General features: G+C 36.6%; 1 protein-coding gene across 9 annotated transcripts in view; it reads left to right on the top strand.

The window, feature by feature from the left end:
• Window positions 1–17,916, top strand: part of LOC117924699 (protein TRANSPARENT TESTA 9) — a 44,445-nt gene that overhangs the window by 14,264 nt on the left and 12,265 nt on the right. For all 9 annotated transcript variants that reach the window (XM_034843407.1, XM_034843409.1, XM_034843408.1 and 6 more), the window contains 8 exons: window positions 126–183; window positions 1,227–1,335; window positions 1,466–1,589; window positions 1,666–1,852; window positions 2,069–2,397; window positions 4,903–4,991; window positions 5,099–5,169; window positions 7,705–7,815. In XM_034843407.1, the coding sequence (XP_034699298.1) occupies window positions 126–183; window positions 1,227–1,335; window positions 1,466–1,589; window positions 1,666–1,852; window positions 2,069–2,397; window positions 4,903–4,991; window positions 5,099–5,169; window positions 7,705–7,815 (1,078 nt within the window). The remainder of the gene's footprint in view (window positions 1–125; window positions 184–1,226; window positions 1,336–1,465; window positions 1,590–1,665; window positions 1,853–2,068; window positions 2,398–4,902; window positions 4,992–5,098; window positions 5,170–7,704; window positions 7,816–17,916) is intronic.

Raw genomic sequence — 17,916 nt, forward strand, 5'->3', positions numbered from 1 at the left:
CCTCTTGTTATTAAATTCCTGGCTTGCTTATCAAAAAAAAATAAATTTCCTGATATATATATATATATATATATATATATATTGCTGATATATTGCACTAATTGCATGTATTTTGGCATTTGAAGAGCAATAAGTGGAAAGCTGAACAAGAATACAATTTCTTTGCTTGTGAAGACTCAAAATGTAAGTTCATTCCGGTTTTTGTAATTGTTCTATCACACCACTTTAATATTTTTTTATAATTATATAAGTGTTATTTGATATCTATGGCTTAATAGCTGTATGTGACTGGAACTCAGTTGCATCTAATACTTAGGACATAGACGCACACCCACACCCACACCCGCACCCACGTGGGTGTGTATGTTTATATGAATGCCTATCAAGTGGGACTGCCTAAGTACTCAGGATTTATATAAAGGGCACTGCAAAGATTGGGAAATTCTATTGATTAGGTAGTCTAAAATCTAAATAATCTAAGAAAGTTGTTTGGTTTCCGCAATGCACTTGGAAAGGATCATGTAATTGTGGGTTTGTACTGTGGCATTAATACTTTTCTATTTTCAAAAGTAATTAAGCATCCATTGGCAAATAATAACTCCATCTGATCATGAAGAGGTAAATTATTATGTTGGCATTATTATTAACTGGTTGTATGGGGCAACCACTGCAAGCCTTCAAGGTCCTTGAAAATTGGACACTTGGTTGCTAAAAAATCCGTGGTACTGCTGGAGGTTTGGGTTGTTCTTCTTATTGTATGCCTAGTTTGGCTAAATACACAGTGGATCAGTTGGCTAAATGAGGGGTTTCACAGTCTGTGCTCTTCACGGGGATTTCATGCCACCTTGTGTTGGTTCTTCTTCTTTGTTTTTGTGTCTATGCTGGATCTTTTGCTTTGCCTTTATATTCCTAGCTTGAAGGCTCATCCTTCGTTTACTTTTTGATTCATTTTTAACGGATTGATGGTTTGTTTCCTATCTCAAGAAAGGGGGGAAAACAGAAACCTCTGCAAGCTTAGGGCATTAGGCAGATGGTGGGTGGTTTGACTGGTGACACAATGCCTAGATGACTGCATAGCAGTTGTTGTCTGGCTACTCTGGAGAAGAGTTATATCTTATATCAATTTTGCAAGCATTAAATAGTTGGCCAAGGTTGCTTAGAGCCTTAGACTATTTTCTCCCTGTGTTTCTTATTGTTGTTTCCTACCTTCCTTTTTGGGCATGTAGGATGAAGTAGTTTCTTTCCCACTGTATGTTGAGGCAATACGGTATGCCTTCCAAGAAGAGAACATGGTCCGCACTGCAATACGTGCTTTGACACTAAATGTTTATCATGGTGAGTTATTATCTTTTCATCTCTGCTGTTTCGCTTTTTTTTTTGTTTATGATATATTTCTGTTTGAAACCCAATTATTTTATTGAATAACAACGTTTTAATTCCACAATGTCCTTCTATTGGTTCTCAGTTGGAGATGAATCTGTAAATAGATATGTTACTACCACACCTCATGCGGCTTATTTTTCGAACCTGGTTACATTTTTCCGGAAGCAGTGCATCAATTTAAATGGATTGGTCTCTGATGCTTCAAAGTAAGAATTAGCAGTCTATTGTGATGACTGAAAAATATATTATTTTTTACTAAGTAAAATTTGGTTACTGAAACAGGAATCCAGGTCCAGAATCGACCTCTAGTATACTTGTTGCTGTAGATGAAATTGAGGACAATCTTTACTATTTTAGTGATGTTATTTCTGCTGGGATTCCTGATATTGGGAGGTTAATAACAGACAACATTTTGCAGCATTTGATATTTCCATTGCTTCTTCCTTCTCTAAGGATGGAAGCTGTAAATGTATGGATCTTCATCTGTTCTTTTCTTTACTTTTCCTCTCTTTTTCCTTTTAAGAAAATTTATTTTATGGTTGTGGGATGAGGAAGAAAAGAGGTTTTGGGGCGGGTGGGGTCTTGGGGCACTGGGGGGTTGGTTTGGTTTCAACTATTTGTTGTAGTTCGCTCTCTTCAGTATACTTTTTGTTTTTACCTAACCTTTTGTGATTTGTGAATCCAGGAGACGCAGATCAGTGCTGTCACTTCTCTGTATTTACTTTGTTGCATCTTGCGCATAGTTAAAATCAAAGATCTGGCAAATACTGTTGCTGCTTCTCTTTTTTGTCCATTAGAGGCTTTTATAAAAATTTCTGAGACTAAACTCAATGGCTATATATCTGGTCATGGTTTTACTCACGAAAGAGAACAGTCAGACAGTGATAATCTTGATACAAAGGTGGAGTCTGGAAGTTTAAGAGTTACCACATCAAACTTGCCTGGTTCTTCACAAAGTCATCAAGAAGATGTTGCCTTTCAGCTTAGTTGTAGTGGTTCAAGTTTGGCTTTAAGGTAAGATGATCTCATTAGTTTCAGTTAACTTCAAAATTTCCATATACATATATTCTCTATAAAAAGTATAAATGTATAAAATCACTATATAAATCTTTCTATCATTCTAGCTATCCATTTAAAGGGTGCAAACCCTAGCATACAGGAGGTATGCACAGATCAGCCAAAAATAAAAGATAAAAAGTGAAGGGCCTAAACCAACAATCCCAGCCTGTCAACAAAATCAAGAAAAGATAAATAACCAACAGCCCAAGCCTACCAACAGATTTGTTAGACCAAAAGAACAAGGACTTGAGAATCTGATCTTTCAAAGCTAACTGTGACAGCTCCATTCTCTAAAAAATTCTCCTGTTCCTTTCCTTCCAAATGCACCAGAATAAGCGCAGTAGAGCTCTTTTCCAGACTTCTTGATTTCTGCACAAAGCTGCCTCGCTAGTGAATGGAAGGACTCCTTAACTGAGTATCAACAAACAATACTAAAGATAAAAAAATAGTAAGGCCCACAGGCTTTAGGCGACAGGGCAATGAATATGAAGACAAGTAGTTGTCTCCTTATTTCCTTCATAAGAGGTACTAGTTAAGAAGGATTCTACCCCTTCTCATATATATTCTAAACTCAACTGCAGGTTAAACCTCTTTCTAATGTTATTATCAGTTATTGTAAGTTCAAATTATGCTTGAATACTACTTTCTGCTGCTCCATAAATGTGGAACTGGAAACATATAACTGGTTTTTTTTTTTTCACTTGATTTCTATCCTAACTGTTATGCCTTGCTTATGAGCTTCAGATGGTCTTACGACTGGGAATTTGTTGGACAACAACAATAATAGCAATGAAGCATTAAATCTAAAGTATTTGGAGTTGACTTCATGAATTCTTTTTCCTTCTTTTAGCTCACTCTAGGGTCATGTCCTCATTGAATTAAAAACCTAACATGTCATTTCTAGCTCCCTTGAGCCAAATAATTTTGGTCGTCCTGTTGTACTTGGAGAACCTTCAATTTGAATCAAATTGCTCCGTACCAACACATTTTTAATCTTTGTTGCACATGTCTGAACCATCTTAAACATTTCTCTCAAACCTCTAAAACCTTAAAAATTGCATTTACCTCTCATTCTAGCTTTCTTGTTTTGTCACTCTTTAACCTTAATTTTTGATTTTGGCTTTGCTCTTTTTCCTGACACACTGAGCTTGTTTGGTGGCTGCAAATGATTTTTTTTTTTTTTCTCCAGAAATGATTTCATCTTGGCATATGAAAATAATGGGCATGTTTGATTCTCTGTTTTCAATTGTTTAAGAACTTGCTTTTTCTAAAGCATGACAAATAATATTTTAACATTTCCCAAATATAATTTATTGTTAAAAAATGTTTCCATAAACAGTTTTTCAAAATGTCTTGCTCAACATGCTTTTTGTGTCATATTTCTTTGTTTTCAGAAACATAAAACTGTTTACATTTTCACTATCATCCAGGTCCATTGTTCTTGACTAACTCAATATTCCAACTCATAAAGCATGCTAGGAATTCCTGTTTCTATAGATTGGAAGTTCCCCTGAAAGTTGAGTCCTGGACTTATATGCAGATTTCTTAATTTTCTGTTCATAAATCAAGCAAGAAAGCCTTTTTTTTCAGTAACCTTAAACTTCTGACACCTAATTCCTCTTCTATTCCAGGAGTGCATAACAAATCATCTTTTAACAGATTCTGCCTCTTCCATCTCATTATTCTTTTCCCCATTCTTTCTCTGATTCCATTGCAAAGTACCTACTGAGCACCTCCATAACAGTGATAAACAAGAAGAAAAGTGGCTCCCTTACCTCAACCCCCTAGTACTCTTAAAAAGATGTGCTGTGGTCCATTCAAAAGAACCGAGAATCTAACAGTTAAAATGCACCATATGATTCAGCTCACCCACTTTTGCCCAAGCCCAGTTGACTGGCATATGCAAAAGAAAGTCCCAGTTAAGATGGTGGCATCCCAAAAAAACCTGCAACTGTTTGCAAAATGAAATGTAGTTGTTAAAAACGTATGTTCCACAATGTAATACTATTATATAATACATTTTTTGTAAAAGTGAATGTGTATCATGTGTCCGAAACTTATTTTAACTGTACCTTACATCATATTAAAGGAAAAAAAAAGAAAAAAACACATGAGACAGTTATGGGTTAAAAATATGCTCTGAAATACAAAGTACATGACCTTCTATCACTTTCTTCGTTGTAAGAGTTCTTGGGAACAAATTATGTACTTCAGGATGATTAATGCACATTCCAGATATCTTGATGAAATAGAGATGCCTCACAAAAATCAGAATATGGTTCTATTGTTGCTTGCAGATTTCTTATCTTTTTATTAGATACTTTGCCTGGTAGATGATTCTCTGAGTTGTGACTATGCTGGAGAATTTTGATGTTCAATTTTTTTCCTTGACCATCACTCATTTGCGTTTTTTTGGGCCATGGCCAGGACTGCATTAATCAAGTAGCTTATTTGTTTCAGGGAGGTCTTGCTTTCTTATGTCAATAATGGGGATGATATGCTAGTTTTGGGTTCTTTGAGTGTGATAGCAACTTTATTGCAAACAAAAGGTTATACTACTAAAATTATTCAGTTATACTACTAAAGTTATTCAGTTAAGTCTCAGTCTCACTACTGGTTCTATTACTGTTTACTCATCCAATTTCTATGTTTGTAGAACTGGATGAATCGATGCTAGATGCACTTGGAATTCTTCCACAGCGCAAACAACATAAGAAACTGCTGCTGGTAAGTGTTGTAATGATGGCAATTTCCATTAATTTTTGAAAACAGTGCTTTGGTTTAGTACTTGGTGTTACAGGTTTGTTTGATGCCCTTCATAATTCATGAACTTTTGTTATTGAAAGTTAGTTTTTTGGTATGGAGTTTCTAGCAGATCGTCAGTCAAAATGCATGTACTAATTCAATTTTGTTAATTCCTGTTGCATCTTGCAAGAAGCTTTGTAAAAGTAGATTTTTCACTACTAATAGGAAAATTCTCTATGATTAAAGGAATGCAGAGTTGTGTCAATAAGTTGGGGAGCAGATCTTTGGATGGGATGGAGTAAAATTGCTCCTCTCCATTTCTTTTGGTGAGTGGGGTGAGGGTTTGGTTGGAATGAGGTGTTTGAAAATTTTTTAAGGCTATGTAATAGATGTTCATATTCTGTTTGGGAATATATTGTTAGTGGACACTGCCAGAGTTTTGAAACCTTCCTATACTGGTGAAGATGTTAGAAACTTTTCCTGCTTGAGTTTTTATGGTGAGGCATGGTGTCAGGTGCTTATAGGGATTCGAGTACTAGTAAGAGGTATGATATTATTTTCTTTATATTTTTATGGATGGGGAAGAATTTATACCAGGAAAAAAAGAGAGGTTGAAAACTAGGATGTATATGTTGATAGAGATTTTCTGATTTTTTTGCAGTTATGAAAATTGTTCCGAATCTTTTCTCTTTTCAATCTGGAGGAGCTGGGAGTATCATTTTCCCTCTCATGGTAGTGCTGTGAGAATGCCTTGTATGGTGATAACCATTCATTTTGGCTTAACTGGGCCTTTTTTATTTTATTTTATTTTTATTTTTAATCTTTCTGATATGGCAATGACATGCTTTTACTTCTGGACCCAAGAAAAGATAACATGGAAGTTACTTCTTTCTTCCTTATTCTGCCTGGGAAGGGAGAAGAACTACTGGACTTTTGCAGGAAGCATAACTCTCCTGCTACAATCGCTTGGAAAATTGAAAGCATTGTTATTCATACTGGTTCTGTCTTTAGTTATGCAGCTATTGGGTTTGTTGCCACACACTACCCTTGTCTTTTCCTATTTATGAAGGTGTATATTTTCTGCCCCTCAAAGTTCTTGAGTTCATATTTGTAACCACTTTTAGATGTGCACCTCTAACAAAATCTAGAGTACATAGTTCTTTCCTGCTTTTGACCAGAGCTATGTAGTTGTTGTGTTCGGGGGAAAGATTTGTCATCCTTCTTTGTACTTAAGCCATGATAAAAATGTTTGCTCGTGATAAAAAAAAATGCAGTTCTACATACACATACAGACATAACCGAAGATGAAATTTTGGTCATGCAAGTCAGGTCCTGATGTCCATAACGATGTGGCATTTAGATAATTTCCCCCAAGCACCAACCTCAACCTCGGCAATACACCCAAACTACCACAAGAAAAGCCAAGTAAAAAAAATCCTATTCTCCTAAGCTACTCTACATCCCAATAGAAGATGATTAGTTCTCACCACATCCCTCTCACACATGATAGTGGTCAGAAAATATTCTATTTTCTTTAAAAGCTGATTAACTGCCAGTATTTTTTCCTTAATTAAAAGGCGTGCTTAAAGCATGCCTAGGCCCAAGGCACAACCACTACCTAGTTGTAGCACCTTGCTTGTCAATACATGTGCCTTGTTGAAGAGGCGCACTTTGTGTACTTTACTTTTTTCTTTTTTAAACACTTTTATTCTTGAAATTTCTAATTGTATATTGAAATTTATATAATTTTGTTACTTTTTTTGTTGAAGGCTTCCTTTAAATGTTTGGAATTTTAAATTTTTTATTGATTGGATTAGATTTTGAATCATATTTTATAAAATTATTATGCATCTTAGGCCATGTTTTACTTCGCTTAGGTGTGCACCTTATGTTTCATTTTGTGCTTAAGCTGTAGGATGCTTTTGTGCCTTAGGTGTGCCTTGCACCTTTTAAAACTATGGAAACAGTTCAAGCAAGGACTGCCACCTTTGAAGGTCCCAAGTTGTACCAAATCTTCCTTCTTGTGTACTTCTCCCTAGTCCTTCCCTCTGACAATTTGTAGGGTCCATTCACTGAGAAGCTTTAATATCCAATTTTCATCAAATCACTGTATCCAGGAATTTAGCTGATTGACTAGGGAGGAAAAGAATGGGGAATGAATGTTGGTTAAATGGTGTCAGAAACCTGTGATTTATTTGATATCATTCTTAAAACTTGGACAGTATAATGGACTGAGAAATATTAAAAATCATTCTTGTTAATTCCCAGTTCTGTGTTTGTGGCAATCCCATATTTGTGTTGTTGCTTTGGTACCTTTTGCAATCAGTGTGGTAGTTTTAATTTCTCAAATTCAACTCTTTGTTAATTATCATTGGATAATCAGCAAATCCAATTCCAATTGTAAATATTTTTTATTTGAATTCATACTCAGAATATATATATTTTTGAAATTAAGTAGCCCAAGATGTTATGTTAATGAGCTGAGATATAGTGCTTTCTTTGCTTTCTGGCCTGCAGCAATCTTTGGTTGGTGAGGGCTCAGATGAAGAGCAACTTTTTTCTCCAGAAAGTAGCTTGATAAGAGATGGTTTCAATAGTGAGCTTGATAGCTATCTACAAAAGCTCAAGGTATTCCCATTACTTTTTTCTCTCTTCTTAGCTTTCTCTCTGCACAACATCACTGCTAGCAAAAGTTATCCACTAAGTCACTTACATTTGAGTAGGGTTTATCTTTCTTTCTTTCCTTCTTTATTATTTATTTATCTTTTGGTTGGGGGTGATTGTTCCTCCAACAAGGAATGTTATTGAGTTGGATTTTGAGCATAGAATGAAATTGGTTCATATATACCATAAAACCTTTAAGAAGTTGTCATTTTGTATTTAGTTGCAAAACTTGCAAACTTGGCTATAGAAGTTACCCTAGTAAGAGTTGCACTGTTAAAAAGATAATTAGTACAAAAGTTGTATTAATGCTCTTATTATTATTATCATTGAAATGAATTGATAAGTAAGAACAAAATCATTGATAAGTGGGATGAATGATGGGAACTCTTTCCAAAATTTACAATACTTGATAAAAAACGAGAAGAGTGAAATGAATTGATAGGTGGGATGAATGATGAGAACTCTTTCCAAAATATACAAAACTTGATAAAAAAATGAGAAAAGTGTAACCTACTCCAAGAGATAAGTGCATATAATGCACAATTGACCTAGGAGACAAAACTAGGTATAATTCCAAAAAACTCTATTATTATCATTATTATTATTATTATTAGAACAAAATCATTGAAATGAATTGATAGAACAAAATCATTGAAATGAATTGATAATTGAAATGAATCCTCGTTGGACGTCCATGAGATAACGATGGTTGAATCCCCTTCCACTAAGAGATTAGAGAGGCTCGTGTCTTTAGCATGGAACAAGCCCTCCAAAGGGGCTAAGATCCTTTTTCACAAAAGCCAATTCCTATCCAACAGGCTAGGGAAAAGCCCCCTCAATGTAGTGCCACGATGTTCTTTGATCACTCCACCAATCCAAAGCTGCTACTTAAAGAACACTCAAAATTTAAAGTTCTTTTTTATTCTTCTTTTTCCTTTTTCTATTAAATATAAAGATAAGTTTCCTTTTCTCTACCCTTTCAAAAGAGTAATCAAGGGAAACTATTTCTACTAAGATTCAGTCAGGGAATTGAATTTACTGAAACTTTGCTGAACCAATTCTTTTTCTTCATCCAATGGCAGGAGACTAAATTATTACATTCTAGTGAGTTTCTACCATAGAGAACTGTAGTTGACATTGCCAAACAATCCAGAGGCAGCCAGGCTTGGTTGGTTTCTCTCCTATATTCAGAACTTTTCTATAATCAAACATGTGGAACCATTATTTTTCTAATCCTTTCTAGTGAGAAATGAAGGATTTAGATAGAATGAAGAACATACAAAGAAAGGGATCCTCAAAGGAAATGGTCAATGTGAAACAATACAAGTGTGGAACAGTAGTAAAGGGGAATTGTTCAATGAGAATTTCTTTGTATTTTTATATATCCTTGGATAAAAAATGTAATTATGCTTGCTTGATTTGATTGAAGTGGATGAGAGCTAAAGTAAAACATGTCTAACTTTTTAAAATAAATTAAGTTTGATTCTTCTTCTTCTTCTTCTACTTATTCTTCTCTCTTGATATTTTATATATATATATATTAAGATTTCAATGTAGTTTATAAAGTTTGTTTAAGATTCATGCTTATTTTGTTTTTTTTTTTATTTGTGTTTTTTACACAATCATTATTCTGATACATTTTTCATTATCTTAATATATTTGAAGTTTTTTGTTTTATCATAAAATTTAATATATGTTATTTGATTTTTGATAAAATTGTCTTATTTTATTGTTTATGTTTAGTTTTAATCATAAGAGATAATATGACTTAATAGGATACTTTGAATTATAAATAATAACTATCAAACTTTCATAAACTACTTATGATATTCTTTTTTAATTTTATTTTTATTTTTAATGAGAAACAACAAAATAAAATATTAAATAAGGATTAAAAGGTACAAAGGAAGGATGAGAAATCCTCCCAAAAACAAAGGACTAATCAAATGGCATCTCTAAAATGCTAAAAAAACCCATACTCCGTAAGGCAATTACATGAAACAACCTCTCCTCACTAGCCACACCTTTGGACCTACCCACCAACAACACCTAATCAAGTTGGATCACATTAAGGGGAATGCCCTTGAAAGTTGTGGTGCAAGATGCCCAAAAGGAAGCAAGAAAATGAATAGTATCCCAAAGAGCCTCTAAAGTCCTTGCCTTGTCTTAAAATTTTTTGGCATTTCTTTCATGCCCCACGACCCAAATCAAAGTCATATAAACATTTTGCCACAGTACTAATCCTCTACTAGAGTTTCCCAATGCAATGGTCATCATATCACAAATACTCTTAGGAGAAACCCAGTCTAGCTTAGCCAGTCCCAATAATTTGTGTCATAGCCCCATAGTCAAAGAGCAATGCAAAAAAAGATGATCGATTGATTCTCCATGCTCCATACACAACATACAAATATCAGGATTGAGGGCTTTGTAGGCTCTTCTTAGCTATAGCATGTCATTGGTGTTCACTTTCTTGTGTTCAACTAACCAAGTAAAGGACTTAAACTTAAGAGGGACTTGAGATTTTCAAACAAAATTAGTAGGGAAGAAAGGAACTTGGTTAGAATGAGTAGACAAGGCTATAAAGAAAGACTACTGTAAATAAATCTGAAGAAGATAAAGACCAAGCTTTCGCATCTAGAGTGGATGGAGATAAATGCAAACGGGATAGAGAGAGCATAAGTCTTTCTAGATCTTCTATCTTATATGAGTGATAATTATTAAACAAAAGGCTTCACCACTTTCGAGAGTCCATAGGAAGTTGTTGGATGTGGAATCTTTGTTTTTGTTGGATTTTATTGATCTTTTTTTTTTTTTTTTTTTTTGATTGGAAACGACAAAGGCATATATTGATAAAAAGGAAAGTACAAGAGAAGGATGAGGAATCCTCCCACCAAAGAAAAACAAAACTACAATGAAACAAATGCGAGAAAATACAAATTAGATACAAACAACTTCTATAAGTTAGGCCAACCCAATGGAGTTGCACGCCGCTAACCAATCAAGTTGTATCACATTAAGTGGAATCCCCTTAAAAACCTTAGAACAACAAGCCCAAAGAGAAGCAAGGAAATGAATCATGTCCCATAGGTTCTCTGAATTCCTTGCTTTATCCTCAAAAATCCTTACATTTCTTTCTCGCCACACCACCCATAATAAAGCAATGCACGCAGCTGGCCATAATACAATCCCTCTCTTAGAAGATCCAAACCCATTAAAATTGGTAGATAGCATGTCACAGATGCTCCTAGGAGGGACCCAATCTATATGTGATAACTGAAATAGTCTGTACCACAACCCCATCATCAGAGGGCAATGAAGAAAAAGATGATCTACTGTTTCTCCCTGCTTCATGCACAACATGCAAATGTCTGGACTAAGTGCTTTGTAAGGTCTTCTCAACTGTAGCATATCATTAGTATTTACCTTCTTGTGAGCCACTAACCAGACAAAGGACTTGATTTGCTCCATGGATTTTATTGATCTAAGTCCATGTTTTTGGTTTGGAGATTGTAATTTGTTCCCCTTTGGTCTCTTTATAGATTCCTGATGTACATGGGTTGTGGCCCCATTTTGTTAGGCACGTTAGGCACCTTTTTTGCCTATTAGAAATAAACTATTATTATTCCATCTAAAATTTTTGTATTATATGTTAGTATTGATGGTGTTCGGCTTACGGAGGAGAATGGAATCAAGAAAGGGATAGTCAATGCTTTTAGGTCTTCGTTGTTTAACCCGGGGGACTGACATCCTCCTGTTTCCGAGCTGCAGTGTGAGACTCTGGAGCAAATGGATGCTTGTGCTTTGGAGGTGCCATTCACGGAAGAGGAGGTGTTTGATGTGCTGTTGGGATGTAGTGGGGATAAAGCTTTAGGGCCTGATGGCTTCTCTATGGCTTTTTGGCAGTTTGCTTGGAACTTTGTGAAGGTTGATGTGATGAGTTTCTCTAGGGAATTCTATGAACACGACAAATTTGTTAAAAGTCTAAATGCAACTTTTATGGTCTTAATCCCAAAAAAAGCGGGGGCTGAAGATTTAGGGGATTTTAGGCCTATAAGTTTGTTGGGAAGTTTGTACAAGTGGCTGGCCAAGGTATTAGCCAATAGGCTAAAAAAGGTGGTTGGAAAGGTGGTCTCTAAGGCTCAAGGGGCTTTTGTGGAAGGTAGACAAATCCTAGATGCAGTGCTGATAGCTAATGAAGCCATTGATTCGGTCCTCAAGAATAATGAGAATGACATTTTGTGCAAACTTGATATAGAGAAGGCATACGACAATGTGGACTGGTCTTTTCTTCTCACAGTTATGCAAAAAATGGGTTTTGGGGAGAAATGGATTGGGTGGATCAAGTGGTGCATATCCACTGCAAGCTTCTCTGTGTTGGTTAATGGAACCTCTACGGGTTTCTTTCAAAGCTCAAGGGGATTGAGGCAGGGTGATCCTCTTTCGCCTTATCTATTTGTAATTGCCATGGAGGTTTTTAGCTCTTTTCTTAAAAGGGCTGTGGATGGAGGTTTTATGTCGGGTTGTAGGGTGAAGGGTAGGAGTGAAGAAGGGGTTCTAATATCCCATTTGTTGTTTGCTGATGATACCTTGGTGTTCTGCAAAGCTTCTCAAGACCATATGACTTACCTTAGTTGGTTACTTATGTGGTTTGAGGTCGTGTCGGGGTTGAGAATAAACTTGGAAAAAAGTGAACTCATTCCAGTAGGGAGGGTAGAGAATATTGATGATCTTGCTTTGGACTTTGGTTATAAAGTGGGTAGTCTCCCGTCCACTTATTTGGGCCTTCCCTTGGGTGCTCTGTTTAAGTCAGTGACAGTGTGGGATGGAGTGGAAGAGTGTTTCCGTAGAAGGTCATGTGGAAGAGACAATATTTATCCAAGGGAGGGAGGGCGACTCTAATCCGAAGCACTTTGTCGAATTTACCTATTTATCTTATGTCATTGTTGTGCTTACCAAGCTCAATTAGACGGAGACTAGAGCAAATTCAAAGGGATTTCCTTTGGGGTGGTGGTAATTTGGAGCGAGAGCCTCATTTAGTAAGATGAGAGTTGGTGTGCTTAAGTAAGAAGGGGTTTGGGGGTCAAATGTCTTTCCATTCTCAATAAGGCTCTTCTTTCTAAATGGAATTGACGTTTCGCAAATGAGAGAGAAGCCTTGTGGAATCAAGTGATTAGAGGTAAGTATGGGGAAGATAGAGGGGATTGGTGCTCTCGGGAAGTGAGAGAGGCGCATGGTGTGGGGTTGCGGAAAGGAATAAGGATGGACCGGAAGTTGGTGGGCGCCATGATTTTATTCATTGTAGGTAATGGGTGGAGGGTGAGATTTTGGAGGGATAGATGGTGTGGGGATTCCCCTTTGTGTGTGTCTTTTCCTTCCTTGTTTGCTTTGTCTGTTGATAAGGAAGAGTGGGTAGCGGATATTTGGGACTCCTTGGCTGAGGGGGGTTGGAACCCTTGTTTTTCAAGAGCCTTCAATGATTGGGAGGTAGAGGAGGCGGAAAGATTCTTGGAGTGGCTACATGGGAAGAGAGTACTTGGAGATGTGGATGATATGGTGTCTTAGATTGAAACAAAGAGTGGAAAGTTCTCAGTCAAGTCTCTCAACTTTGCCCTAGAAGCGGGCTGTCCTTCTTTGTTTCCTTCTAGTTGCATTTGGAATGTGTGTGTGCAGCCCAAGATTAGTTTCTTTGTGTGGGAGGCTACGTGGGACAAGCCTTAACCCTGGATATTGTTCAGAAAAGAGGATGGGCCTTGGCAAATAAATGTTTTATATGTCTTAAGAAAGAGGAGACCATAAACCATCTTCTTCTACATTGTTAAAAAACAAGAGCTTTATGGGATTTACTCTTTACTTTATTTGGGGTGTCTTGGGTGCTGCCTTCTTCAGTTAGAGAGACTCTCTTTAGCTAACATGGTTCTTTTGTGGGCAAAAAGCGTAAGAAGGTGTGGAGAGCTGCTCCTCTTTACATTTTTTGGACGGTTTGGAAGGCGAGAAATAGATTGACCTTCAAGGATGATGTGTTGTCAATCCAGAGACTGAAATACTCTTTTGTTCTTTCTATTTGGTTAGAGGCTAAGTTGTTTATAGTTGACAACCCTCTAACTATAGTTAATTTTATTGATTGGTTGGACTCTAATTAAGGTTGTTTTCTGGGCCATATGGGTTCTTTTTGGCCTTTTTGGCGGTGGGTGTATAGGTATTGTATACCTTGAGTCGCTTTTTTGACGTCTCTTTTTATATGAAAATTTTCTTTACCTATCAAAAAAAAAAAATTGACATAATTTAACTCTGTTTATCAATTTGTAACTCATCTTAGAGGGGTTTTACATGAAACCATCCATTCTACTCAAGGCGCTTTTGTTCAAGGGAGACAAATAATGGATGCGGTTCTCATAGCAAATGAGATAGTAGATGAGAGAAGACGATCAGGGGAGGAAGGTGTCGTCTTTAAAATTGACTTTGAAAAGGCTTACGATCACGTAAGGTGGGATTTTTTAGATCAAGTGTTGGAGAAGAAGGGGTTCAGTCCTAAATGGAGAAAATGGATGAGTGGATGTTTGTCATCGGTATCTTATGCAGTATTGGTGAATGGTAGCGCTAAAGGTTGGGTTAAGGCATCGAGAGGATTAAGACAAGGAGACCCTTTATCCCCCTTTTTGTTTACTTTAGTAGCAGATGCATTGAGTAGGATGCTTTTGAGAGCAGAGGAGAGAAATATGTTGGAGGGTTTCAGGGTGGGTAGAAACAGAACTAGGGTATCTCATTTGCAATTTGCAGATGACACCATCTTTTTTTCTAACACTAGGGAGAAAGACTTGCAGACTCTCAAGAGTCTTTTGTTAGCATTTGGGCATATTTCTGGGCTTAAGGTCAATCTAGACAAGAGCAATATTTATGGTATCAATTTGGATCAAGCTCATAATTCAAGATTGGCTGAGACACTTGAATGCAAGGCTTCAGGCTGGCCTATACTCTATCTGGGTCTTCCTTTGGGTGGGAACCCCAGGGCAGGGGGATTTTGGGATCCTGTGATTGAGAGAATTTCAAGAAGATTAGATGGTTGGCAAAAGGCATACCTATCATTCGGAGGGAGGATAACTCTCATCCAATCTTGCCTTACCCACATGCCCTGTTACTTTCTGTCTTTATTTAAGTTACCCGCTTCAGTCGCTGCAAAAATCGAGAGGTTGCAAAGGGATTTTTTATGGTTAGGGATTGGGGAAGGCAAAAGGGATCATTTAGTCAGGTGGGATGTCGTGTGTAAACCGAAGGAAATAGGTGGTTTGGGTTTTGGGAATATTTCTCTGAGGAATCTCGCTCTTTTAGGGAAATGGCTGTGGAGGTACCCTAGAGAGGGTTCAGCTCTATGACATCAGGTCATTCTAAGCATTTATGGTTCACACTCCAATGGTTGGGATGCTAACACATTAGTCAGATGGTCACATCGCTGTCCTTGGAAGGCTATTACTCAAGTCTTTTAGGAGTTTTCCTCGTTTACTCGGTTTGTGGTAGGAAATGGGGAAAAATTCGGTTTTGGGAAGATTTGTGGTGGGGGGACCAACCTTTGGGTTCTCAATATCCAAGTCTATTTAGAGTAGTCTTGGATAAAAACATACCTATTTCTTCAGTTCTCGGTCCTACTCGTCCTTTCTCTTGGAATTTAAATTTCCGTCGTAACCTGTCAGATTCTGAGATAGAGGACTTAGAAGGCCTCATGCGATCTCTCGATGGATTGCATTTATCTCCTTTGGTTCCAGATGCCAGACTTTGGCCCTTATCTTCTTCAGGGCTTTTTTCAGTTAAATCTTTCTTTCTAGCTTTATCCCAATTTTCTGGATCTCCTCAGGTTTTTCTTTCTAAGTTCGTTTGGAATTCTCAAGTTCCTTTCAAAGTGCAGTCCTTCATCTGGTTAGTGGCACACAAGAAGGTGAATACTAATGACATGCTACAAGTGAGAAGACCCTACAAAGCCCTTAGTCCGGATATTTGTATTCTGTGCATGAAGCATGGGGAATCAGCTGATCATATTTTTCTTCATTGCTCCTTGACGATTGGGTTGTGGCACAGGCTATTTCAGTTAGCTAAGATGGATTGGGTCCCCCCGAGGAGTATCCTTGACATGATGCACATCAAATTTAATGGATTTGGTTCGTCTAAGAGGGGGATAGCCTTGTGGCAAGCTGCAAACATCGCTCTTATTCGGATTGTGTGGTGGGAAAGGAATGCGAGGATTTTTGAGGATAAAGCAAGGAATTCAGAGTATCTTTGGGACTCTATTGTTTTCCTTGCTTCTCTTTGGGCTTATTGTTCCAAGGTTTTTAAGGGGACCCCCCTTAATGTGATACAACTTGATTGGATAGCAGTGTGTACTCCTTAGGGAGTGGTACTTTTAGAGTGGTTGCTTGTGTTTCAGTGTATTTTTCTTTAGTTAAGCTTTCTTTGGCAGGAGGATTCCTCATCCTTCTTTTGTACTTTTTTTAGCTATCAATAAATCTTTGTGTCGTTTCCAATCAAAAAAAAATTTGTAACTCATCTTTCTATTAGCATGCACAAGTTCCCACATTAGTTATGCCATGCCTATTCAAGTCCCATATTCTGAAAAATATTTGGACAGATTTATGGATGCAGTTCGTGTGATTCATCATTTTTGTTATTGTGAACTATTTTTTTTTAATTTTTTTTTTAACTGATTTTAATTTTCAAGTAATTTCTCTATACTCTTTTACATGTTTTGCCAAAATGATTCTGGCCTTTTTTGGTCATTAACCCAAGTTTCCACCAATAATTCCACTCATAGCTGCTACTTTAAGGCTCTCCTTTATACAGCCATTCTTGTTTTTCCTAGCTTTGTAACTCACCTGCCTTAGTGTCCTCATCTCATCTATGCTGCCTTGAGGCTTCATGGCTTGTCTTGATTGTGCAGCAATCAAATCCTACAGCTGATTTATTTCCAAATTTACCTTTTAAGTGGTTAGTATGCTCCACTTTTACAGAATTGTCGAATCAAACCTTGAGATGGACCACCCACATTTAATTTGGTAGACATATTTGATGGGGCAAAAGCTTCAAATCTGGTGGCAGCTTGTTGCAGTATGTGCAAACTTAAACCTGTCTGAGTTCTGGCCGAAAACAAGGGAAAGAAAACTGAATAGAGCAAAAGATAGCACTAAGACCATGATTGGAACTTATTATATTCTAGGGTTTTGAAGGTCCTTAGAATACCCTCCTGGAATCAGATTTATGAAAATAGAGTAAAAACTGATTACAACTCATTCGTAAGGTCAAAAGGTATTTATTTTAGGGCTCTAGCAGCTTAAGATCCTTGCCTTGTATTACAAAACTAAAATCATAGAAGTTGCATTATAGTCACATGTCTACTTTATTAACTAGAAGCTTGGTAATAGCTTACAAAACTAAAATCAGACTGAAAAAAACTGAACTAAAACAAGAGCAAAGAAGTCACAGGATTGAATTATGCTTGCTACTCTATGCCAGCTGGTGTCTCTTGGTCGGCTTGACATTTTCATGGCTCTTGCATTAACATTCCTAGGTTAGGAAGAACTTAGCTACAATGACAAATTCTTTTCAAAAATCAATGCATTTCTCTAGACCAATATTTTTTTCCTCCTCATTGGGAGTCCAAAAATTTCATTTGATCAATCAGCTCATCAAAATTGAATTAAGTTTATTTTAAATATTTTTTCTTCTATAAAATTCACTTAAAGTTTATTCTTAAAATTATATTTTTTCTTTTGCCACAGTTCTGTTTCTACTATTCTACATGTCCTGACATATTTGTTGCTTAACCTTTGCTCTTTTATTTTGTTGGCAACGTGGCTTTTTGACAAATATAACTGCATTTTCTTGGTGAAGTTGTGATGAATCTTATTTTGATATGGGCCTATATATCTTTTTTGGAGGATTTTAATGGTTTAATGAAATAAATTCTGGGTTCAAATATATTACCATGTCAGTTAGGAGAAGTTTTCTCCTCCTTTGCTTGCTATTTTGTTTTCTTCCTCTTCTTTTTCTTTTTTTCTTAGAGTGTGTTTGGCAGGGATT

This window comes from Vitis riparia, chromosome 11, assembly GCF_004353265.1.
Source record: "Vitis riparia cultivar Riparia Gloire de Montpellier isolate 1030 chromosome 11, EGFV_Vit.rip_1.0, whole genome shotgun sequence".
NCBI classification, from domain to species: Eukaryota; Viridiplantae; Streptophyta; class Magnoliopsida; order Vitales; family Vitaceae; genus Vitis; species Vitis riparia.